The 26,735-nt window shown below is 48.5% G+C and overlaps 1 protein-coding gene across 2 annotated transcripts in view; it reads right to left on the bottom strand.

Moving 5' to 3' along the window:
- Positions 1-26,265, bottom strand: part of Gng4 (guanine nucleotide binding protein (G protein), gamma 4) — a 43,837-nt gene extending 17,572 nt beyond the window's left edge. Inside the window, exons 1-3 of one of the 2 annotated variants that reach the window (NM_001302997.1) lie at positions 26,217-26,265; positions 6,622-6,725; positions 4,154-4,263 (exon numbers count right to left, since the gene is read on the bottom strand). In NM_001302997.1, coding sequence (NP_001289926.1) covers positions 4,154-4,252 — 99 coding nt within the window. In that variant the 5' untranslated portion in view covers positions 4,253-4,263; positions 6,622-6,725; positions 26,217-26,265. Of the gene's footprint in view, positions 1-4,153; positions 4,264-6,621; positions 6,726-25,680; positions 26,018-26,216 lie in introns of those variants that run through there. The other variant, NM_010317.3, reaches the window with a different exon arrangement.
- Between the last annotated feature and the right edge of the window lie 470 nt (positions 26,266-26,735).

Genomic DNA, 26,735 nt, shown 5'->3' with positions numbered 1-26,735 from the left:
TTTTATGAGTGAGAGAGCCTGGGCTTAAGGTGTCCCTGGGAACCTTTGAATTTGCAAGCAAGCCTGACAAAATGCAGGGAGACATGGCACCTGGAGCTGTGACACCACAATCGTAGCAGTAACAGGGTAGCTTCATAAATGACTTTTAATACATAGCTTTAAGACAATTTCACTAAGAGTTTGACCTCCTCTTGACTTAGAGAGAAAATGACCTTCACTTACAAAATCAGTTCCAGAAATAATTCTAAATCCTATATATGTGGCACCAAATCACTCTACCATCTATTCTTGTCAGAACTCGGCCTGTTGGGCTCCTGAAGCCCAGAAGGGGAGGCACAGACCTGAGCAGCAGGCAGGGCAGGCTGCCCACCATAGCATTGGTCTGACCTGGAGATAAGATGGCCCAAGGATAACAATGAGTAAGGGACAGACCTCAGAAATATTCAGTGAGCAGAAGTATGTGCCCGTCTTGGGACCACTTTTCATAAAGACATTTGATATTGGTTCAAACACTCTGTGTGTATTTCTATGTGCAAGCGCCTTTTTCTCTGCTTGTGTTTCTGTATATTGCCTATACAGAATGAAACATTCATCCATTAAAGAGGATGAAGTGCTGATGATGGAGACATGGGTGAACTCCAAGGATGCTGTGCTAGGTAAACAATGGGTGGGCATTACCTGTTTCCACTTAGATGAGGTCTCTACTACAGTTATGGTCTCAGTGGCATCAGAATGATAGTTCTAGGGCTGGAGGCAGGGGAGAATGTGGATACATTTCTGGTTGGGAAGATGTAGTTCTTGGAAATCAAAGATGGTAGCTAATAACTCTGCAAACACCACTGAGTCTGACATTTATTTAAATGTGGTTTAATGGGAAATTATGCATTCCATGTATTTTTACCACAACAAACCTGTGCAAGGTTATGCATGCCTGTCACCCTCACATTTGGGAGATGGAGGCAGGAGGATCTGGTGATTAAACTCATCCTTGTTAACACACCCAGTTCTAAGCCAGCCTGGGCTACCCTACCTCTAAAACAGCAACAATAATAGCAGCTGCAGCAACAGCAACAAGAAGAAGGCAGCTAAAATTCAAGAATAAAACATGTGTGCAAACGTAGGGCTGGTGATACAGGAAGCCCTCTCCTCAGACAGCTGGAGACTATCCCCTTCCTGAGGACTCTGCACTGTTTCGGAACTCCACAGGCCAGTTTCTGGCCCACTCCACGATGTCCTGACATCACCCAAGCTAGAATTAGCTCCTTCCTCCACAGGGCTGCTGCTGCAGCAGTGCTAACGCCTCTGGCATGATTTATGGCTCTCCTCCCATTAGAGTCTACGTGTACCCAAAAGACTCCATGGGGGCACACAGTCTCTGGAACTCCATCTATGGCTGGGAAGGATCTTTTGCCACAGAACATCTCCCCCTGGGCTGGCAGCCATCCTAACGTATGCTCACTGGCCCCTAGCTCTCTGGCATGGGGCATGGCTGGCCTCCTGTTTCTCTCTGTCTAGTGCTCCAAGCTTCCTTCCCACACTCTATTTGCTTTCTTAGTGTGTTCTCCTCTTCCACCACCTCAGCTCTCTGCCCAGCTCACAGCTGCAGCTACCTTCCTGTCCCTGACAACCAGATCTACAGCTACAGGCCATTCACCTCAAATGCTTGCCATTCACTGCGGCTCTGTGATCCGTGCTTGTGAGCACAGCATCCTCTCCCCAGCAGCTCAGCAGGTGGGTTTTTCCAAATCCAGTTGCTGGCCTGAGGCCAGCTCGCATCTCTGCTCACTATGGTGGAGACATCTGTTCACACTGAAGCCACAGCCTTGCTGTGCAGTGCCTTGCTCAGCGATGTTCTCATCGTGTCCTCCCCTGGCAGAAGTTTCCTGTCTTTGCACAGCTGGGCAATGTCTGCCTGCAGCACACCTTTGAAGTCTCCTTTAGTCTCAGGAACCCCTGATTCCAATTGTTCTCTGGGTGCCGACCCCACTCCCTTCTCTGGCTTTTATTCCAAGGACTGAGATCTGATTGGTTATTTGTGGTTGGCAGTTTCTTTAACACATACCTGAGGCAAACAACTCACAGTTTGGGGGCACAGCACATCACAGTGGCGGTGGCGGCAACTGGCAGAGCAAAGCCCCTTGCCTTGTGGCCATGACCCAGAAGAGAAGAGATGAAGGTGGACATAGTGGTGTGTGCTTACAATGGCAGCACTTGGGCAGGGTGAGGCAGGAAGCTCCCTGTGAGTTCAAGGTCAACCCCGGCTATAAGAGTGAATTCAAAGCCACCGTAGGCTGCATAGTGAGACTACTTCTGAAAAAACCTAAAACAAACCAGCCACAAAAAGAAGAGACCAGTGGACCACTAAGATGGATTGTCAGGTAAAGATGCTTGAGGTGGAGCCTGACCCTGAGCTGGAGCCCCAGAATCCATGTGAAAGGTGGGAGAGAACTGACTACACAAAGTTGTCCTCTGAATTATACACACACACACACACACACACACACACACACACACACACACTGATAATGATAATTAAAATTCTAAAAAAGAATAGACCAGTGTTCCAAAACCCCCAGTGAGCTAAAACCTCCCAGTAGGCCCTGCCTCAGCTCCTAACCCTTCCAGTAACACTACACTAAGGTCCAAACCTTCAACACTGGGCCTTTGGGGGACGCGAGATTCAGATGACAGCATTGCTGGTGTTGGCACATATAAGAAGCTTGTGTACAAATGACAGCTCTGTTTATACCAACGTGCAGAGCCCCACACTCCTTCCTTGTCCTGTATACTTGTACATCAAGTTCTGTGTACGTTCCCAGTCCCCCAGGATAAAGCATGCCACGAACCACAGGGGAAAGAGTCACCCTACTTGCAAGGGGAGAGCTGGGGCTGCTAAGCCACACTCTACTGCAGTGCTCTCAGCCTTCCTAATGCAGCGACCGTTTAATATGTGTTCCTCATGTTTTGGTAACCACAAACCATAAAACTATTTTAGTTGCAACTTTATAATTATATTTTTGCTACTGTTATTAATTGTAGTATAAGTATTTTTGGAGATCGAGGTTTGCCAAAGGGTAAGGACTCACAGGTTGAAACATCCCTGCTTTGTGGGAAGGGAAGCCTTTAAAGCTTTGGGAATTTGAATCCCAATGTGATGATGGCTTATGTCATTGCGACCCGACTGGGTTTGGGAATCACCCAGGAGATACACTGTTGGGAATTTCCAGAGAGGTTTAACTGATAAACCTTGGGCTCCTGGGCTTAATAAAAAGGACAAAATAGGCTGAATACCAGCACCCACCCTTTTGCTTCCAGACTGGATGCCACGTGACCCACCACCTCATGCCCTGGCCAGCTGGAGTCTCTCTCAGACCACATCTCTGCACTGTGATGATTGCACCTTCAAACTCTGAGCCAGAAGAATCCTTTCCTCCCTGAGCTGCTTTTGTCGGGCGGTCATAGCACGGAGAACAGTAACTCACACCAGATTCTTGAGCAAAACCCTTGGGCTTGGTCCTTGAAGATCACAGGCCCAGTGGACTCCAGTTCCCTGGCATCATTCCTGGTGTGTGTGTGTGTGTGTGTGTGTGTGTGTGTGTGTGTGTGTGTGTGTCCTAACCTTAGCATAGCCCTAGACCAGCTGCATCTCAGAGCCACATACTGCCAAGTCTTCAACCTAACCTGTTTCTGTGTCCATCAGTCTACATGGCATCTGTGGAAACCGAGGCTCCATCTTCCTGCAGTAGGAAGGGACCTCAAACACCCACGGTGGTGGCAGTCACCTCCCTGAAGGGAGCATTTAATACACAAGCTTGATTCAGTGTGTCAGCCCCAGCTGTGCCCGTCCAAAAACCTGTTGTTGTCTAACCTCTATCACTGCACCAGGGAGACACAATGTGATTGATCTTAGGGTCCAGCTCTCCAACCTTTATTGTATGTCTACAGTTACATACAGCTGACAGGAAGGACAGTCTATTTTTTGGTGCCTTTTCATGGAATTCACACACACACTGTGTGTACTGCATCGTGGGAGCCCCTGGGCAGGTTGAGAGCTCTGGAACAAGCACACAGCCACGGAGACTGTTCCTCTCTTGGGGGACTGAGCCTCACAAGGCTACCCTGGAACCGGGAGGAACATACTGAGCAAGTTTACCTTCACCCTGTCCATGCAGGCTTCCATCTTCAGCTGCTCCACGGCTTTCCTGGCCTGGGAGATGCTGGTGGTGCTGTTATTAGACATGCCTTCCTTCATTCCTGCACTCCCTGCAAATAACCACAGGGTAAGTAAGGATTGGGGTACTGCTGTCCCAGGGGAATGTGGGCCCCATCACACTCCTCCTACCCCGCCCCTCCCACCCCCCACCCCCACCTGAAGCTTCTCAATCCACACCCAGATTTGCTCTTTTAGAAAGAGGAAATCTCCTTGCTCCCACCCGCATCTACACTGCTCTGTGAAGTCATTAAAGTGCTGACTGTCCCCCAAGGGAGACTCTGCTACCCTTGCAAGGAGAAAGTTTGAGGGAGACTAGTAGTGATCACCGTGCAGGGCTGAAGTCAGCCAAACACAAATGTAAAGGACAGTGGCTCCCTAGGTACAGAGTGAGGCAGGGGCCAAGGTTCTTAGCACTAAGTGCCCACTATCCTTGGGGAGAGAGTGCGGGGAGCACTGAGGGTCTGCAGCACTATGCAATGGCATTTGCTATGTGCATTTGTTTTTTAAGAAAAGGCTTTCTTATATGCCAGCAAGATTTTGCTGACAGGACCCTGATATAGTTATCTCTTGTGAGGCTATGCCAGTGCCTGGCAAATACAGAAGTGGATGCTCACAGTTATCTATTGAATGGAACACAGGGCTCCTAAAGAAGGAGCTAGGGAAAATACCCAAGGAGCTAAAGGGGTCAGCAACCCTATAGGAGGATCAACCATATGAACTAACCAGTACCCCCCAGAACTGTGTCTCTAGCTGCATATGTAGCAGAGGATGGCCTAGTTGGCCATCAATGGGAGGAGAGGCCCTTGGTCTTAGGAACATCATATGCCCCAGTACAGGGGAACTCCAGGGCCAGGAAATAGGAGTGGGTGGGTTGGGGATCAGGGCAGGGGGAGGGTAGTGAGGACTTTCGGGATAGCATTTGAAATGTAAATGAAGAAAATATCTAATAAAAAAAAGAAAAAAAAAAGGCTTTCTTGGTAATTGTTAGATCAGCTGCTCTAATCAGAGTTTGGCAACTGTGGGTTCATATGTTGCTTGGAAACTTTTGCCCAGCAAAAGGAAGAGTCACAAGTAACTGGGAGTTGGAATTCCAGGAACCCCCACCCAGCCATCCCCAGCCTTGGTTTCATCAGCTCCTCCAGGACCAAGGCACCCCTGTGTGTGTGTGTGTGTGTGTGTGTGTGTGTGTGTGTGTGTGTGTATCCATACTTTGCCTAGAGTGAGGGCAAAGAGGGGCTGACAGCATGGTGGGCAAGCCATTCTACAGGGCTGGAAGTATGGAAGGAAACAGCTTTAGCGGAGTAGAGCTAGAGACAGAAGAGCTTTTGAAGGTAGACCAAGAGGGAGGCTTCAGAGTTGTCCTGCTCCAAAACTTAGCCACAGGTCTTTTAGGTTCCATCTGAACGACACCACTGCCTTTCTGAGCCCACTGGCTACCTCTACAAGTCCTGTGTGAGTGTCTAAGAAGAAATGGGCTAGAGACAAACAGGGGTGGGACATGAACTTTTTTTTTGAGAGATGGTATGTCCCCCGACACAGGACAAAGTAAGATTCGCACTGCAGTCTAGCTTGGTGAACCGATATGTTTATTGGGCTTTCTTACAGATCATGAGTGAGGGGTTGCTTACTGGATCTCTGATGACCTCAGAAGAGCCATATCACTGAACAATTCCATGCCAACATGGATGGAGACTTGCCCACAGATGCAGATAACGTTCTTCCTCCATCAATCTTCCACTCCTAACTACTCTAGTACCTAGGAGACCAGCCAGCTGGGGCAGAATTACACTCAGCCTCAGGAGAGAGAGGATGAAGCTCAGGTATGGTCTAATGACCATCTCCCTCTCCTTCCCCTCCTCCCATGAGGGCATTGCAGTCTTCTGAATAGATGCTGCTGCTCGGATGAAGAAGGCAATGGCTATACTGCTGAGAGAACAGCTTCCCACAACAGGGGCGGTGACGAACAGACATCCGTGCTGGCTCCAGAGGACACTAGTGGGTACTGGCCTCCAGCAAGGTGACATGGAAGGAAACCAGAGTCGATTGTTCAGGGCCACCCTGGGGCTCCTTGGGCACACGGGCACATTTAGACTGACGGGTCATTTAGGGACCTCTGGCAGGCTTCATTGGTGGTTCCTAACTCAGCAAGTGCCAACTTAGGATGGGAGCCAGGGTGAGGCAGTTTCATTCCAGTGCTGTTGAATGACCTGACTCAGGACGAGGAAAGGAGTTTCAGAATGGTGGGTGTCTTCAGACCGTCCACCTGCCTTGGCTAAGAGTGTCCCTAAGTCTGCTACGGGGGAAGAGGGAGACTAGGACAGACATTGATGGTGTGAGGAACTTCTGCCACCACAGGACCCTGTTCCCTGAGTCTCACTTTTCTCTGCTCTGTGGATATCCATTCTTACCTGCTGAGAGGTGGTACAGGGGCAGGTCCAGTCAGGGGACACTGCAGCAGCAGAAGTTGGCTGTTGGAAGAGAAGCTGACTCAGGGTCCTGCTGTGGGGTTCTCCTGAAAAGACAGATGTACATTGTCCTCACGGTCTTCACGGCCTCCCCCAGTTGTCCTGCCCAAGCTCAGTGGCTTTGCCTGGAATCCTAGGGACTCTCGTGCCAGTCTTGGGGGATGACAATGAACTGAAGGATGAAGAGACACTCCAAGGTGACATGAAGCAGACTGGGACACAGCCTCAAGACAAGGGCACCTTGAGCTTTGCCCAGCAACTCCACTTTGAGCACAGCCTGTGTGCCCAGCTGCCCTACCTTTTCTCTTGCCAATCTAGGGTGCCAACCTAGCATGCCAAGCAGAAAGACTTTGCAGGCATTTTTTAAAATTATAATGACTGACAGCTATCAATTGTACAGATGAATATAGGTTTTACTGTGCTATCTCCATATATCACATTTTCTTCTTACTCTGTGTGTGTGTGTGTGTGTGTGTGTGTGTGTGTGTGTGTGTGTGTGAGAGAGAGAGAGAGAGAGGGGGGGGGGGGTTAAGAGCACTGGCTGCACTTACAGAGGACCTGGGTTAAGTTCCTAACACCAACATTGCTACTCACAACAGTCCATAAGTCTAGTTCCAGAGGATCTGATGTCTTCTTCTGGCCTCTACAGGCACCAATCATGTATATGGTGCACATATGTGCAGGCAAACACTCCACATCAAGTAAAAATAAGTAATTTATTCTTAGAGCTAGCCATGCTAGCCTATAATCTCAGAGGGGGGGGGGGCTCTGTGAAAAACCTCAAAGATAAAGGGAAAAATGGGAAAGGGTGTGTTTGCACATGTACACATGCACACAATAGATACCTAAAGTCATAGAACACACTGAACCCTATATATATATATACTATATATGGAATATATATAAATATATATATATTTACACACACACACATATATATGTATATATATATATACACACACACATATATATTCCCTATGCATATATATACCAATGAAAAAGGTCAGCTTTTTCTTAAATGCAAACTCTGTGACACTGTGACAGTTCGGTACAGAGATGGCTATTAAGTGAGCCTAAGGCAAAGGCACTTTCCAAAGGTCATGGAGATAGTTGCAGATGTGGAGAAGTGTCATGGTCCTTGTGGCCATTATTGTCACAGTACCACTGGCTTTTAGGTCACCTTTCTAGCTATTTTGATGAGTTCTGGCAACTCTTTGGGAGACAACAACTCAGAAGAGAAGGCTAGACAATCGTTCCTTGTTCGCTTGACATTTGCACTTCATTTCCCATCCAACGCTTAGAAAGTGTCTCCCATATCACCCCATGGGTGTGCCAAGGTCCCGGTGAGCCTTTGAGACAATGTCCTTGTGTCTTACCATTAAAAAAAGATTATATGTATATGTGTCTGCCTGCATGAGTTTATATGTACTACATGTGCTCAGGAACTGAATGAGTCCAGAAGAGGACATGGGAGTCCCTTGGAACTGGAGTTATAAATGGCTGTGAGCTGCTGTGTGGGTGCTGGGACCCAAAATCAGGTTCTCTGCAAGAGCAGGAAGTGCATGTAAGCCTCTTAACTGTGGCGCCATCTCCCCAGGCCTTATCACCATTTCTTAAGTTGTGACAAGGGTTTGGTAGTGAGGGAATTTGGCCTCCTTTGATCTCTAGCTGTGCTGGAGAAAATTATTTGAATGGCATTACATATTGCTCTGATGTTTTCAAAAAGCAATGTCCAGCCTCGAGGGAAGACGATATGCTAATTTCTAAGCAAGGTATTGCAGTGACACTGTGAAGTCACTGGATATCTACCACTTGGCCATCACTGGACAAGGAGCAACTAAAAGTCAAAGGCTTTGTTTTGCTTTTAAGTGAGGTGCCCACTTGTGTGTCTGTCACCACATGTGTGCCTGGTGCCTGTGGAGGCCAGAAGAGAGCATCAGATCCCCTGGAACTGGAGTTAGAGATGGTTATGAGACAGGATGTCGGTGCTGGGAACTGAACCAGGGTCATTTGGACAAATACTGTATGCTCTTAGCTGCTGAGCCAGCTCTCAAGCCCCAGGGGCCCTATTTTATTGTCTTCTGTGTCCCTAGTGCCCAGGTAAAACAAATGCAAGGAGCCAGTTACTGGACCAGCAACAGCAGCATCCCTTGAGATACAGTGGGAAAAAGCAGATGTTCAGCATTCTGGTCCATGATGTGCACAGCCTCTGCCATGCTCTCTCACGGCCACGGACTGAGCTGTTCTGCCATGCCTTCCTGACCACTGTGCTGAACCTTTTGAAACTACACATCTTTCCTTACTCAGCTCTGACTTACTGAACTGGTGCAGTTAACTGAGGGGTAGGACACAGTTTAACAATCTTTCCAGGTGACACGCTGACAACCCAAGAACCACAGTCCAGGGACACCACAGGGCAGAGTGGAAGAAGGAAGGACCTGTGTCGCTGGAAACACATCCGTCTTTCTGTCAGCCTGGTCCTCGCTACCTGGCCCGCTAGTCAGAGAGGAGGAAGACACTTCCCCTACTTCAAGTCTCACACTGAGTCTCTGTACCCCTCACTAGCCAGTGTGGTATCTCAGTAGAGGTCAGTGCACAGAGATGGAAACCTGCTGCCCCACAAAGGCTTTGCCTGTTTTGAAATGGCTGAGGTTTAAGGCTATATATACTTTGGAGATGAAATATAATAAGGCGTGCGACTGAGGAAAGGATTCTCTTATACGGGTGGATCTAACATCTAGGGCCTGAGTGCTCCGTCATCATACTTCTAGTGTCTATTGCACAGGTTCAAATTCCTGTTGGATTTTAGGGAAGAAGCTTCGAGTGACCCTGTATGGAAGGTGCCACCGTCCCCATAAGGATCTGTTGTAGACCAGCCACAGGGAGTCCTTATGGACAAGAGCGGGACAGAGTTTTTCTCTGCATTCAGAGACTGAGCCCTGGATTCCATGCTCTGAGGCTGTACCCAGCCCCACAGGGGACTTCTAAATTGGAGCTTTTTACCCAGACAAGCAGTTAAGTCACAAATGTTGGCTGGTGAGGTGTATCTCAGAGGGAGAGTCTTTGTCTGGTGTGTCTAAGATACCAGGTAAGACCCCCCAGTACTGAGGAAAACAAAACAAAACAAAACAAAACAAAACACCAACATGAGCAGCAGCCATGAGTGCAGTCACACAGCGTTGAGATGTTGCAGGCAATAATGCCATGTGCCATGCTGCCGACCAATGACTGAGGGGTGTGTGCTAAAGGAATTCTCCTCTGAGCCACAGTTAGGATACATCTCATCACCGGCAAAGGATGTCTGTACTTCAGGTTCTTCCAGCTTTTGGATAAACTGGGTTCGAGTTGCCACAAGGACGCCATATGTTGAATAAATATCTTAGGGTGGCCAATAAGGAATGTCACACTAGCTGTGCAGGATTGAAAGGGAAGGGAGCTGTGCATTCAACTGAAGTTATAAACAACATAGAAGGAAAGGGTGCAGCCCTCAGCTGCCAAGAGTGGAGGACACACTGGCCATCTTAGCAGCTGGGGACAAGAGGATGCTGAGTTTGAGGCTGTGGGCTACTAAGCAGTACTTTGTCTCGCTAAGAAAGAGGGAAGGAGGGAGAGAATAGAGACAGAGGCACAGACATAGGCAGAGAGACAGAAAGAGACATAGACAGACACACAAAGAGAAAGAGCACTCAAATGAGCAGTTTTCAACTCCTAAGGATTTATTTTCTTAATTTTTAGCATGATGCATTTCAAATATAGCGAAGTAGAAAGAACAGATCAAGTGACTTCAGCAATTACTGTGAACAAGTGTTCATCATTTACTATGTTTAATTTCTACAGTGCTTTTAAAAATGTAAATTTTACTAACGTTTTTATTTATCATACGTGGATACCATATATTTTCATGGTCTCCACTTCCACTCTTCCTCCTAACTCCTCTCAGACTCACCTCCCACCACCCACTCCCTCGCAACCTCATGCCTCTTTTAGTTTTTTAAATATAGTCCACTGAGTCCAGTTTGTGCTGCCCATACACTCCTGGGTGTGGGGCCATCATTGAAATGTGGTTGGCCTACCAGGGACCACACCCTTAAGGAAAACTGGCTCTCCGTTCCCCAGCAACTGCCAACAGCTCCCCAGTGAGGTGTGGGAGACTTTGAGTCCCTTGCTACTCCATAGAGCAAACCTTTATTTGTTCTCAAGGGCATCTAAAGGGGGATTTTAGAATCACACGACCAATGCTCCTCTTTCTCAGCTATCCTGAGATTCAGATGAATATCCTCACCCCTGAAGGGAACTCCAGAAGAATAGGTGTCATCCCACCAGGCAAGACCTGGATCTGAGCGGACATACTGTCTCCACAGACTCCTCATGGGAGCGTGATTGCTCAAGAACGGCAGCATGAACCACTGTGCAAATTAAATACTATGGCAGGGAACTTTGATATATTCTATAACGTGGCTCTTAGTCATTCAACTTACATTGTGGCATCTCCAGCTCCAGTAATAGCTACTCTCACACAGATGCCAAACAGACACAGAACAAAGGCCAAAGTGCTATCTACTTCCAGGATTCGAGGCTCGTTTTCAGCTGCTCCAGGGCCGAATGTTATTTACCAACCAGAGCCCATTTTTACTGTAAGTAGGTTGCCTGGCAACGTAGCTGACATGTAATATCTTATCTGGTTTCTAGGGTATGGAGGCAGAATAATGGCTTTTCCCCCAGCGTCCTAATCCCTGGATTCTGTGGACATGTTGTGTTAGGTGACACGGAGGAATTAAAGTAGCAGGTGGGCTTAGTGCTGTTGGTGAGCCGATATTAAGATAGGCAGGTTGTTGTGGATTATCCGCTGGGACCCATGTGATCACAGGGTCTTTATAAGTGAGAAAGAGAAACGAGGGACTTGGTGAGAGTCAGAGATAGACTTGAAAATGCCCCGCCCATGGCTTTGAAGGGAATAAGAGCCAAGTTTGTGTTTAGCCTCCACAAGCTAGGAAAAGAGAAGTAAAAGGCTTCATGAGACCCTCCCAAGATAGCATGACCAGGCTAGGCCTTGCCTTCAGCTCCTCAGGACATGTTTTGGACTTCTGACCTCTGGAAATGTAACACAGTCAGTCTGTGGTGGGTTTGTGCACTGTTTGTCATGTGCGCCAGTGTGTTTGTCAGGTGGGATGACTCTGAAAACAAGACAGTAGCCAAAGGAAGAAGCGAAGGATAGTGAGAGGGTTCTCCGGCAGCATCACCTACTCTGGCCTCTCCAGTCTTCCTTCTACAGATCTGTCTCTGGCTCCCCCATCTCTAATCAGGCACATGGAATTACTAGAGTTGCTCAGCTGTGTATACTCTAGTCATGAAGTATACTATACTTTGGAGTATTTCCCAGTAGCTCATGGGTCAGAGCTTGCTTAACTAAGGGTTACTTTAGAAGGTGGAAAGGGATTGTAAGGCCCTGATCTCTTCCTAATTTTTTTCTCTCTGGCTACCAGGTGAGGAGTTTTGCTCTGCCAAACGGGACAATTGATCAGGAACTGGTAACTTATAAACTGAGAATGGGATTTTGGGTAGCCCAGACTGGCCTCTGCGGGAAGCAGGTGTGGCCGCATGGGCCAAGATGGTGCCCTGGCCCATTGCCAGACCCCGTGAAGCCCACATGTTTACTGCCTTGCCCGAACATGCGCAGTGAAACTGCATGTGTAAGCTGCCTGCCAAGTTAGATTGTTCCTCGTGATCCGGATCTGTCAGCCTATCTGTGACCCACCTGAGCTCGTGCCTGGAGCGTGTGTGATTCTGATTGGATGAGGTGGTGTGGAGCGAGATGAGGTCAGTTGCCGCTACTGTATAAGAATAGCCCTTGCCCCAAGTAAAGCGGAAGCTGCGTGAATCTGTCTTAGTGTCCATGTTGTTCTTGTCTCTGCTGGTCGGAGACTGCGGCAGGCCTCGAACTCCTGATCTTCCTGTCTTGAGTCATAGGATTTCAAAGATGTGCTAACAGCTCATGTCAGATACTGATCTTGCATTTTCATACAACGTTTTTGTCAGGCTTTATTATTAAAATAATCCTCCCTTTTAAAGCTATGTGCCCTCTCCAAATTATCTCAATATGTTTAGATATAATTAGCATACCTTTCCCCTTAAATGGCTGGTAACACTTTTCTACAAATACATGTGTTAGAATTTTCTTTGTTAAAAGATCTTTGACTCCAAATTCATATTTATTAGTGGAATTAGGACCATTCAGTTTTCCTTCTTGTCCTTGTATGAACTTCATGGTGTTCAGACATTTAAAGTTGTTAAGTTTATGAACATATAATTCTCTCTTAAAAATTATTGGGGGTGGGGTGTGAGTGCCATTTTTGTTCATATTACGTCAGAAGACAGCCTGTGGAGTTGGCTCTCTCTTTCCACCATGTTGATTCTAGGAACTGAACTCAGGTCAGGTCATCGAACTTGGCAGCAAATGCCTTTACCTGCAGAGTCATCTTGCCCGTACCCCATCAAGCTCTTTCTGACATTTGCCTTTGATGTGTGTAGGACCTGTAACGATGTCTCCTTTTTCACACCTGGCATTGCTAGTTTGTATTTTCTTTGAGTCTGCCTAGAGGGTTGATGTTACATTTGTTTTCAAAGAATTTGCTTTGACTTCTTTTGTTGTTTTTTTAAGTACTCATTCCTAAATTTCCGTGTCCTCCCTCCCCCCATTTATTGTTTTCTTTCTCTGCTAGCTTTGGGTTGAATTTTCTCTCCATCTGTTTATGTCTTGGTTTATTAAGATGAGGGCTGTCAATGATTCAGGGTCTTTCTTCTTTTCAAAATAAACTCTGGTATAGGTGTTCCTGTTAGCGCAGCTTTAGCTGAAACCCATACAAATTTACGTGAATTCAAAGTATTTTCTAATTTTCTTTGTGATATCCCCGTTGACTCTTGGGATATGTAGAGGTGTGCGTTCTATTAGGTTAGATTCGGACTCCAGTTTAGTTTTTAAAGCCTTTGCAATTGTATGCACATGACATCCAGAAGACGGCCGAGATTTTAGTGTTAATATCAATCTGACTTTGGTTCTCAGGGCTTTGGCATCTTTGGGCCTGTCCTAAACACATGCAGAGATGAGGCTGTAATTCTGTGGTTAATCAAAAGAATCTGATGACCCTCTTCTCCCATACATTTTACTTAATAGGCACCCCTTTCTTGCTTCCTTGGTGGTGTAGAGAGGGCTTATCTTAAAGCTACAGTGCTGAAGTGCTGCCATCTCATCTCAGTCTTAAGACAAAGCAAAGCTGTGAGAGAAGGAGAAGAAAGGAACCACAGACATCTCAGTCCTCCATCCAGAAAAGTGGGCCTCACTCACAGTATTGCACCAGCTTCCCACACTGCAGCTCCCCTTCTGGTCAACTTGGGGCAATGCCACGACAGCTGGGATAAACCAGACAGGAGACACACTGTCCTTTGGGTGGCTTCTCTTGTGATGCACCTCTTCCCAATCCACATACTGTCCTTTGCTTTTTGGGGTCCTTGGATCATTCATTGCCTTCTCTGTTTTTCTGGAGCATTAGTTTCAGTCAGCTGAGGGAGGGGCTGCCATGAGCTGGCTCCATCCTAGACACTCTGTAAGTCACTCACTGTGTTAACATGTTTCTGTTCACACGTACACAACTCTCATGACCTCCAGGACACCTTTCCTGGTCATTCCCACCTCCACTGGGTCACAACAAGCTCACTCTCTGTTCTAGTAATTATTCAAATCTGGCCTGGGGCTTCTACCCTGCCTTGACTGTTGAGTTCCAAGATAAAAAACTTACTCACTGCCTTTATATTTACAATAAGCCTTAAGCAGCACAAGAGCTGGGTAGTTGCCTCCCCTCCACGTTGTTATCTCTTTTCCTATCTATAACCCCGAGTTACTACTTACTATGTTTCATCTGGGTTGCTCTTATCTCCAATTGAACAGCCCTCAGGGCCACACTCTCCTCTCTCTTAACCCATGGCTACTTCTCCTTTCTCTTCCCCTGCATTTTCTTGTCCCCTCATGGTCCTCCTCTTATCCAAAGCTCATGAATCTTAAATCCCACCTACATCTCTCTGCCTAGCTATTGGCTATTGGCAACTTTATTTACCAATCACAATTAACTGGGGGCAGGGTCACTTAGCTGGCATCTAAGAGCAGACTCATCCTCTGGGGCGACCAGTTTGGGGAGCCCAAATTAACATTAGAATACAAGCAGCATCAGGCCAACCCACTTCAACTGTCTCTCCGTACAAACCAGCAGCTTGGCAAGGGGGAAATCTACACGTCCCTATTGTTGCTGTATCTCTGGCTCTCCAAGATGATGAGGGAAAGGTGGGGGAAGTGTTTCTATTCTGTGCCTGAGTATGCAGCAAAGAGATAAAACAGACATCTGAAAACTGTAATCATAAAACTACAGAGACTCACTGAATGCTGGAGAGGGAGGTAGAGATTCTTAGTTCTTAGGGGTTCAGATACAGATGAAGCAAACAAGCCTGGAGCCTTAGCTATGGCAGACCCAGAAAGACAGTCTGGTACTTCAGATTGTGTCAGGTTCTGTCTCACAGGACAACATCTCCACAGAAAAGCTATTTTTACAATGGGAAGTGACATTGGTAGAGAAATGTAGTCTTGACTTTCCCATGCAATTTTAATTGAAGAAAGAACAATGCTTTCATAGTCCAGCTCCTCTTATTGATGAAGGATGGATTCAATATAAATATTCTTAGGGAAAAACATTAATTTTCATATTCATGGAAAGTCCATCTTTTTCTTTTAATAGGTTGGCTTGGTTCCAAAGTTTGAGGACCGTGCCCTTTATAAATGTACTTCCTGTTTCACTTGCTTCCAGTGAGGTGTCTCAGGACTCCACTAAGACATATCAAAGCTTTGCCTACTGTCTGTACAATGGAGCTCAGCAGGCTCCATTGTCAGCTTCCAATGCGCCTTGGCTCATGGTGCCACTGAGAGCAGGCTCCAGAGCAGCAGAAAATCAATGGCAATGAGCTGCTGCTCTCAGGAAATTTGTAGCACATGGCTGACTGCAGCCTGGGGACAGCCGGCCTCTAAGGGGATCCACAGAGAAGAAGGAATCTGCTTAGGACACATCATGAGAGGTACTTGTTGCAGTAGGCAGCTGCCAGGCTGTAGAGGTGGTACTAATAGGTGGCATTTGGGGTTTTAGAAGAGGGACAGAGCATGGAAGCATGTCCTTTAGACACAGACCTTGCCACCTACATGAGGATCCACAAACAGCATCCTTTCCCTGCGCTCTCTTTCTGCCCTGGGATGATGCTCTTCAATCTCATCTTCCCAGGCGTCTTTTGCTTCTTCCCTAGCTCTCTTAAAACAGACTTTATTTTTTGAGAGAGAGAGAGAGAGAGAGAGAGAGAGAGAGAGAGAGAGAGAGAGCGAGAGAAAGAGCAAAAGAGAGAGAGAGAATTATAGATTTTAGTCTAGCCTCTAACTCACAGGATAGCCAGGAACCACCTTGACCTTCCAATCCTCCTGGTCCTACCCATGTGTCTGAATTACAGGCTTGTTCTTCTATATCTGGTCTGCCCCGGGCAGGGATTGATTCTTAAAGCTTTGTGTCTGCCAGGCAAGCCCTCGAACAGCTGAGATACACCCCAACTACCTCCTCCTCCTTTGAGGGGGTATAATATGACATGTCACCCATCAAATTCACTATGTAGTTGAAGCTGGCCTTAAATTGATCCTCTTGCCTCCACTTCCCAAGAGCTGGGGTTGCACAGATGTATCGTCATGTTTCACTTAGTTATATAGCAGTTTTGGATTCACAAAAAATCTGAGTGGAAAGCACAGAGTCCCTATACACCTTTGAGACCCCCAGGGCCCCCCATAACCAGCACTCCACATCAGAGCCGAGCCTTTGTGACAGACAACCAACTCTGACAAGCTTACACCAGGGCTCACTGTTCAAAAAAGTGTTCTGTAGGCCTGTGTGCACAATGTGTCACTTGTATCCACCTGGATGGCATCCTACAGAATAGACTCTTGGCCTTAGAATCACTGTACGCTATTTTTCTACACCTCCCCCAGGCAATTATTAATCTTAAAAAGTATGTATTACTGTGTGTGAAAGTTGTGTAAATTTGGGCATGTGTGTTCCATGGTACCTGGGGAGGCCAGAGGACAGCTGTGAAGTTAGTTCTCTCCTTTTGCCTTTGAATGTGTTCTAGGGATAGAACGCGGGTCGCCAGGCTTAGCAGCTACCCACTCAGTTAATTTGTTGGCCCCATTTGGTGATACTTTTATTGTTTCTACCGTTTTTTCTTTTCTAAAATGCCATGTAGGGGCATCACAACCTGCAGCTTTGTCAGACAGGCTTCTCTCACTTAGCAACACGTTCCTCCATGTCTTCTCGGGCCTTGTACATGCAAACCAAGTCTCCCAGAGCAGCCCCAGCCCCGGTAGCTCTTGCACATAGGGTTCCCATCTAAGCAAATTCAACTTAATGTTAATAGTAAGAGGAAACTTTAGCTTAATGGATTAGAAACCAATATCTAACCCCTCTAAGGAAGGACTTTCCACATTAGCTGACCAAATGTGGTTCATCTTGATTCTGTACACCTCTTATTCAAGTCTCCTCTTCATACCTCTCTTCTGCCAGTAAGAGACATGACCAGAATTACTTATAATCTGCTATTACTTAACTCTCAAATCCATCTCTGCCCAAATCCAGCTATCCTCCTTATCTGCAGGAAGTACATTTCAATACCCCCCCCCCCAGTTACTGCCTGAAACCATTAATCATGTTATGGGTTTTCCTATGCAATATATATATATGAATGAAAAGGTTAGTCTTTTCTGAACACAAATACTGTAACAATTTGGCAATTTAGTAATTGAGAAGGCTTCTAAGTGACTAACAGGCAGTACCATGGCCTGTATGAAGCTGATGCGTGTCAGGGGCTGGATAGATGCACTCCTTCTGAAACAGACACTGTCCACTGTGGCTGCAGAATGGCTGGCAGGCTGTGCTACAAATAGGTGGGTTGATGGGCCAACAGATATAGCTTTAATGTTCAGAAAAGGTATTTTTCCAGTGGGAAAATACATGAGGAGCCATACATACTTGCTACACCCTGTATTTCCATCTTCAATTACCCATGTGATTCAACCAAGACTCCATCTTTCTGCATTTTCTTTGTCATTCTCTTGCTTCAAGACAGTGATAATAAAACAAAGTGCTACCAGGGGGAACAGAACCGACGACACAAACTGACAAATTCATGGTCTGACACATGCTGTCACATGCCTCCTCCTCCTTTCCAGAGCAGAGACTGAGTAAATTGCTGGATCTTGAAAGAAAAGACCTACTAGTGTAGTTTTCATTGTGGATTCAAAGACTGTATCACACCAAAATGACTACCAGAAGTCAACCTCCTCAAGAGAGTGAGGAAGCCCAGGCTCTGACGGCTGCCAACCGCCAACGCAATGCCATGAGTCACCTGTTACACACAGTACAAAGAGCTCCCCACAGTAGTTTTCTCTGCAGACAAGACTCATTTATGTTGCTCAAGTACTCCATGCATGGAAGAGAATATTTTAGCAGTAGTGGAGAGTAAGTGGGACACACAAAACAACTCTGGAAGTGACCTAGATATTTTCCAGGAAAGAAGATGTGCAAGCTGACCTGGCTATTTCTTCAAGGTGCTGACAGCCCTGTGAAGTTCTGAAGCAATGCAGGTCTGCTTACGGTGACCTGTCTCTGAGTACAGGGGCAGCGGGCAATGTTAGGCTGGGCCAGAGGCAAGCAGGGACAAATTCCACTCCCTACCAGATGACAGAGTCTGACTTCTGTGCCAGGGGTCCACTGTCGAGTGTCTTCCTGAGGGGGACATTCCATCTTCCCAGTTGGTGGACAGTGGCAGATACTGCTGCACTGAGCAGTCAGGCAGGCAGTCATCTGTTAGTTGAGCAGTTCAGTGACTCAATCCCTGACAGAACATCTTAGACAGGGATTACTTCTTTTAGCTCTCGGTTTCCCAGGGCTCTGTTCACATCACAGTGGGCAGGAGGCAGAGAGAGGTGACACAGGAAAGGACCAAGGTGAGACAGAAGCTCTAAGTGACACACTCCAAATGACTCTGCCCCCTCTAATAATGCCATTACTGTGAACCCATGAAGGGACATTGATTATACTGTGATGCCACAGAGTAACTGCCTCTGGAAATCCCGTTATAGACACAGGATAGAGTCACTAAACTTCTAGGCATGAACCCATCAGGTTGTCAATCAACATTTACCATCTCAGAGCCATATTCTGGTCAAATGTCTGGTGGTGACTTGGGACTGGGTCTCTCTGCTCAGCACCCCAGAGCTGCAGCTGCTTCTGTGAGAGGAAGCCATAGTGGGAAAGCCTGTACTGGACTCTGAGGAGGGGTGGTTGTTGGGGGGTGAGTGGCTGGATCTCCAGTAGAGAAGGCCTGCCCTACTCAAGACAGGGGGATGTCTGAGCCTGAAGAGGAGACCTGGGCTCCTATAGGTATGGTGCCATGCTGTGCTCACTGGTAACTACCCTGCATGGTAGGGACAGGTGAGGCCATGTAGAAAATGGAAGCCCAGAGAGACACAGGCAAGATAAGAGATATAAGAAGGGCCAGAGGAAGGGCCTGTGAAAACCATCTGGCTTAGTTTCCCAAACCTGCTGGTTGCAAAACATACACCGATTCCTAATCTAGATTCTACTGAGTTGGAATGACCAGAGTGAAAACTAAAGAAGTTGTATTTCAAAACGTGGCTCAAAGTTTACAGAGATAGATGTGGGAGTGGCTGCTGGATCAAAGACGGACTCTCTAGATAGATTGAGCTGCAAGGAGATGGCTCTTAAAGCTGGTGTGGAAAGACAGAGAGTGGCCAGTGCTCTGTGAAACAAAGGCACCTAAATGCCGTGAGGAATGTGCCGGCAGCATCTTCCGCTGCTTTCCCAAGATGTTCACCATGCTTCCTGCCATGACCCTGGGTTTCTCTTGGTACCTGGTATCTGGCTGTCTAGAATCACTGGACCCTACATCCTAGTCTGGACTAGGATTCACATCTGAATATAAAGTTCCCACAGGCTAATGTGCGGAGGTCTTCGTGACACACTATTGTGGGAGGTAGGGTCTCGTTGCAGGCAGTGGATCACAGAGGACACGCCTTTGAAGGGCACACATTACTCTCAGTCCCTTCCTGGTTTTCCTCTCTGGGGTAAGTGGCTTGCCCCCCACCTTCTTGCTGTTGTGCCTCACCACAGGCCTGTGGCAATGGAGCCACCTTGGACTGAACCCTCTGGAACCTAGAGCCAAGTAAATCCTCTTGTTCATGCCAGGTTTCTGTCATAGAGACAGAAAACCAGCACAGCGGAGCTTCTGCAGATCCCCAGTACAGAGGGTTTGTTTCAGAGTAAGAGAAGCTATGTCCTATGTGTAGCATGGCTCCTCCTCCAGCCTGCTCTGCCCTTTCTGGCAACCCATTCCTTGTCCCATTTTTCTTGCACCTATGATGTCTCAAGAAGCTCATTTATTGTTGAAATGACTTGAGTTTTTAAAAATGATTTATTTTTATTTTTATTTTATGTGCATCTGGAGTTTTACCCGCTGGTGTGACTGTTGGGTCTCCTGGAACTGTTGAGAGCCACCATGTTGTGTGTTGGGAATTGAACCTGAGTCCTCCGGAAGAGCAGCCAGTGCTCTTAACTGCTGAGCCATCTTTCCAGCCTGACTTTTGAGTTTCTTGCTTCTTATTGGTGATGTCAAGACTAGGCAGACAGGGAGTTAGCTGTGAGGGAACCCAGGACAGGGCAGCTGAACCTTAGTAGCTAGCTGTGTCTCCAAATGTTTAGAACACCCATCTATGGTGGCCCTCAGTATCACATACTTCTTCAGTTGAGTTTAACCTGAAGAGGAGATGTGCTTCCCTCTAGCATCCTGGAGGCTGAAGCTAGATTCTTCCCTCTGTATCAGAAACTAGGACAACAGGGCACTTTCCCAATTCTCACATGAATACGAGCAAAGGGTCTGTACTCTCAGGAGACCTTGGCTTTATTATAATATCATTTGCAGAGTGGTTTTTGACACCCTTTGAGAGCTCATTAGGAGGTTCTATCACGGATTGTGGCTGCCTTTGACCTAAACATAGTTCTCCTCTATGGTGGAAGGTCATCTACCTATACCTGGGAAGGCTGTCTTCTCCAACCAACTAAGCACAGAACTTGAGGAGGGATGAGCGTGGAGCCATGAGGGAGGAAGGATACATACACACCTTGCCAGCCAGATTAGCCAAATCAACCACACAGCCTTGACTCCCTTTGTGGGCTTTTCAAGAAGATTATGGGAAGAAATACCCTACAGGACCACCACTCTACAATACAGGATCCAGTGGGCTGTTCCACCCACCTGGGTTAGCCTGCTTCACTCTTTCTTTGGAGTGTGCTATTATTATTATTTTTTTCTTTGATAAGATACACTTCTGCTTAAACTATCTGTTTTTATCTGCTGAATTCTTTCCTTTGAGAAATCTTCACCCAATTATGTGAGAACAATACACTGCCCCCCCCACCAAGTGTACATCCATTAGGCAGGAGCCCTGTGCTTCCCTCTACTGCCTACATCTTCTTTTCTGCTGTATCATCCCTGGCTTGGATAAAGTACAGTAAGAAAACCCAACTGAGCTGTACAGATTGAGGGAGGGGGAGCCAGACTTAAGACACCACACAGCAACTACATGTGTACCCATGATGGTAGGAGAAAGTTGAACCCTAGGAATCTGGAATGCCAGGATAGAGGCTGGGCATGCTTACTGGGCTGTACATTGAGTGTGTACAGAAAGGTCCTAAAAGAGACAGAGAAGACAAAGGCAGGAAGAGAGGCAAGGCGTGACATGCTGAACTGCCACAGAGGAGGACGTGGTAGGGGCATGAAGAAGAAGTATGTGATACTGAGGGAGTCCTGTTCATAAATCTACACCTTCCCCTGCCCAGAGAGAGTTCAGAGGACTCTATCATTCCTTTGTTTCTCTTGAGGTCACTAAAGGCATCGAATTCTCCACTCACAACTCTCCATTGCTCTTCTCAGACACAGTGCACCTCCATCCTTGCCCTGGAGGGTCAGAGAGCCTATCAGTCTACTACAGCACACTCTTGCCCTCAAATTCCACCAAGCATGCCTACTGGACTTGGCTGTATTTGCTTGGCTGCAGGTTGCCTCTTCTAGACAGACTATAACAGGTGGAGCACTGGGTAAGTACCCATAGGTATGTACATCATGGGGCTAAAAGACAAGCTAGCTGTGTACAGGGAGGAACGGATTTCCCCAAGATAGCTGACTAGGACTGAACATGATCAACTCACTTCCCCTTAGCACACCACGGGATATGGGCTGCAGAAAAGACCGCTGTAAGTTTCCACCCAGCATATGACCTGCAGGTGATCTAAGACAGTGAAAATGGTTTCTCAATCTGGCTGGAAAGACCCTATACTAGACACAAACAATGGGCAAGTCCAACTGTCCACACAGATAAGAAAAGGATGTGTTAGCTCCAGATGCCTGGAGTTTGAGAATCCTGGACTGCCGCAAACCCTTACCAGTAGTGGGTTAGCAGAAATGCACACTTCTCTTTTAGTGGTGTAATAGTCACAATGGGGGCATGTGGCCCCCTGCAGAGTGATCCATGCTGTGCTACAAACAGGGGCTGGCCATGCCAGTGCTCACATACGCTCACATGTGCTCTGCCTCCCGGAGCCTGGCCCCACACGGGGCATAATCAACCCCTCCGTGAATTTGGTCCTCACCTGCCCAAGAGCTTCTGGTGACAGTGGGACCACTGTCAACCCAGTTGTGCTTTCTCTGTGGATCCATCATCCTTCCTTTCCTGTTTTGTAAGCCTGAGTCTCCTGTTTGGACAACTTGGAGGGGTTGAAGAAAAGGCCTCCAGGTTGAGTCTCAGACACAACACCAGGAGGAACCAATGGGAAGGAGAAGGACACAAAAGCGTGGTGAGGGGCAGCTAACAGCTCAAGGGCACTGTATGCGCGTGTGCTGAGAAGCAGTCCCTTAGACCTCAAAGGACAATGAGAGTGTTTCTCCTATCTCTAGGGACCTCTTCACAACCTCAGTACACATCCCAAGAGGGACAGCTGACCCAACCTCTCAGAGGGAACTCTGAGGAGAAAGAAGGACATCTCCTAAACTTTGGGAGGAGCCACATCCAGCCTCAGTTACTCACTCTTCCCCTCCATGTGGCTCGGTCATGTCACTTGTCATCTCTGCATACTTTCACTGAAGTCCCCACCATCCACCGAGGGCACTGCCACAACACTTTCCAACTATGATGCTTTGCAAAACCCCAACCCAGCAAGTGTCACATGAGGATCAACTGAGGCTATTCCCATCATGTGCCCAGTAAGACCTGCGATTCAGCCCTGGGCCTGCTCACCTGGGCTCTGCCCTGCCTACCTCCGATAGGCCCAGCCTTTGTGGATCTGCCTGTAGACACCCCGAGACCTCAAGGGCACATGATTTACTGTGTCTCCACTACTACTTATGTGTCCTCACCCCTCGAGGGCAGCAAGGCCCACCTACAGTAAGCAACACACAGTCCCATCTGCCAGCAACTGCAGCAGCTGCTGCCACAATGGCTCCGTAGCTCAGTGCACCAATCTCTTTGTGCATGTCCCCATCTTTCCACATGAATCTTTCAGGAGCTTTTCTCGCCTCTGTTTTGTTCCCTGTGTGGACACTCCATTTGTGTCTTCCCCTCTGGTTTCTTGAAAGGCCTTGGCTTATTCTTAGTTTTTAGGTAGCCACTTAAAGCCTTCCAGTAGCATGGTCCTACTTTGACACTTATGTGGTTTCTCTGACTTTCAGTGGAAATCTATGTGATATCCAGTGTTGATGTTTTTGGAGAATTTAAGATGTTTTGGTGTTTGGTCTAAGAAAAATGAATGAATAACTGTGACCTGAAGACTTAAAGTCTCAGAGCTTGAATTTGTCTAAAGGCAATAAAGATGTTGCAAAGGAGAAAAAAAAAAGGAAATTATCAGATTGGATAGCAGAATGTAGATTTTTTTTTTTTAAATCCGACATTAGGCCGGGCAGTGATGGCAAACACCTTCAGTCCCAGCACTTGGGAGGCAGAGGCAGGCGGATTTCTGAATTCGAGGACAGCCAGGACTACACAGAAAAAAAATATCAGACATTGCTTCAAATTTCCCCCAAAGGCACTCCCAATACACCCTGCCAAGACACCCCCCATCCCCCCACCCCCTGTCGAGCAGACAAAGTGAGACAAAGTCAGGAAGGTGGCAGTGGGATCTGGCAGTACTGCTGGGCTGCATCCCTGGCAGGTGCTGAGTGTGACTGTGCCCTGGGTGGAAGCAAACACAGCCACTCTCCGTCCCAGGTGTCCAGGGACCCTGAGACAGGCCAGAGGCAAGGGCCCTGTGCCATCTAAAAATCCACAATTATGAAGAGCGATGGAGATTTGGGAGCTTTGGGGATGGCCATTCTTCAGATTCTAGGGAATGAACAAGGGAAATCTCCCCTATGGGTACTTTCTCACAGACTACCATGAAAAGGGGGGATGGCAGCTAGTCAGACAGGCATAAACTAGTCAGGATGGCCCTTCCTTCCCTGTGCAGTTCCCTGCCCCAAAATTCCCTCCATTGCTTCCTCCATGGGTTTTATTAGGAGGGGAAAGGACTGGGGCCTAACGGTTGCAGGTTCCATAGCTCTGAGCCCGAGAGTCCCTTGGCTAGCAACGCACCCCAGCAGGTTCTGCATTTTCATCGCCACCTCTCAGCAGGCCGGAGAAATCCAGAAACCCCAAGTACAGTTTACAAGCACCTTGTGTCTTGTTTCTCAGGACTGAAAGCACCAGGTCTTCCCCATCCCACCCCCAAGTGGCCAATACCAGGTTAACAGGACCAGAGGAGGAGGTGGCTGCCTTCCTCCTTGCAAGCCAACAAGAGGAAAAGGGCGGTGGTGCCCCAGTAATGAAGAACCAGGCAGCCTGCACGCAGCCCAAGAGCCTAGCTGCAGCCTTGGGGGCCATCACACCTCGCTTTGGAGCAGACGGCAGGAGTGACGCTTTTTCACCGGAACCCTAGCACGGTCTCGCAGACTTGCTCTGGCTGAAACGCCGGCCTGTCTGCTGCCAGCCTTTTACAGACCCCGGAGGCCTGGGAAGCGAGGACGGGATTTATCTATCACTGGATCAAACTTTCACATTTGCAAGTACCCTCGCTCACATCTTAGCTCAAAATACACGACAAGAAGCAGACTAGTCTAAATGAAGGAGCCTTTTGCAGCCATAACTGGCATCTTGCCTCATTATTTCCCAGGAGACTAAAAATTAAAGCAAAGCTCGCTCTCCCAAAGCTATGCCCCGTGAGCTCAGCAGCGCGTTTCAGCACCTGCTTCGGGGACAGTCGCCATCGAGAGGGAGGGCACAAACTCGCCCAGGTCACCGTGCTCTTCCCTCTCTACCCCAGGCAGTTGTCCTGGCGTCGGGAAAGCAGAGAGCGTCTGCGAACCCCTGCCAAAACACTGCTCCAAACAAAATTATCAGTGGCCATGCCATCCATCTCCTGTGATCTTCTGCATGGTGGGGGGTGGGACGAGGGGGCGTCCTTTATGATCATGGCCAGCCATAAGGGACCTCTACGCCCCACTGATGAAGAAGAGTCCCATGAGGGCCTCGGCCCTCCTCGACCCCGGGGGATTCGGCTGTGTCCCCCGAGACTCGGGCTACCTGTGGACATTAGGGAGGCTTAGGCTGGAGGCGCCCCGCGGCCGTGCACCAAGCGGCCGCCACCACAACGAACCACAGGTCTTTGTGAAGCGTGCTGAGGCACCTCCAGGGAAGACCCAGGAGCTAGAATATCTCTTCAGTTCTGAGACTTTTAGATTTCGCCCAGGGTCTCTCGGAGCTGTCGGGGCCCGGACCGAGGTTCCCCGACGAGGCGCCGCGCCCTCCCGGGGGCCTCGGGCGCCACTTACCGCAGCCGGCGCGCAGCCGGCGCTGCTCAGACGCGGGCTGGGTCCCCGGCGCGGCGCTCGACGGGGTTGGCCAGGCCAAGCGGCATCGCTCGCCCCGGGCTCAGTGAAAGCGCGCCCCGCGTCGCCACCCGCGGGGTCCCGGACCACAGAAGACCCTGCGCGTCTGGGGAGAAAAGGGGGCGCGGCACGGAGCACAAGCCACAGCAAAGCCACCCGCAAGCGGGACCTCGGGTCTGCGCAGTGGGCCCACTGGGTGCAAGACGGTGACCCCCCAACCCTCGCCTGCTGCGCCACGCTGGCCGCACCCACTCCTTCGCAGCAGGTCTCCTCCCGCGCCGGGAGGGGCCGGGAAATCCCGCCCGCCGCCGCCGACGTCACTGGTGCGTCACTGGGGCTCCCACTCCGGGCTCCGCGCGCCCCAAATCCCGGGCCTCACCCAAACCCGCCCTCCCGGGGAGTGCGCAGCCTTGGAGGGTTTATGGCTCGAGGCAGATCCCCAAGTGCAGAGTGGGGACGGCCAGCTCAGGGTACTTCACCTGGGGACACCTAGGGTGCCTCACGCCGAGGAAGGTGGGCGCTGTTAGCGCAGATGCTGAACATCTGGAAATGCGCACCAATCTTACGCAGACGTCGCTAAGCAACGCGGGCAAGACCGCCACCCGGCCAGGCTTGGCAGAACAGCTGCCTCCCAGCCAGTCACAAGGGTGTGAGTGGACAGCAAGGAACTGCTGCCACGGGGAATCCTGGCGACTCCCAACGGTGAGATGGTCATGGCCTGCCAAGCCTCGTCCTAATGGAACTGTGTTTTGTGAGTCTCATTGTAAACCGATGAATTACCAAACTCCTCTTCCTTGAGACGCAGCTTCAGCCACGTCTGTTTTTCAACTCAGGAAATAATACAAAGCCCTCTGAAGACAGAAGCAGAGAAAACATTTCAGGCAGTAAATGCATAAAGAAGGAGGAAACCGTATTACTTCTGTCTGAACACCACTGACAGATTTCTTGAAAATCTTCCTTCCTCCTGTTCACCTTCCCTAACTATCCCTGCAGAAAGT

Source organism: Mus musculus, chromosome 13 (assembly GCF_000001635.26).
Source record: "Mus musculus strain C57BL/6J chromosome 13, GRCm38.p6 C57BL/6J".
Lineage (NCBI taxonomy): Eukaryota > Metazoa > Chordata > Mammalia > Rodentia > Muridae > Mus > Mus musculus.
Note: the sequence above shows the minus strand (reverse complement) of the source record. Positions and strands in the feature narration are given on the sequence as shown.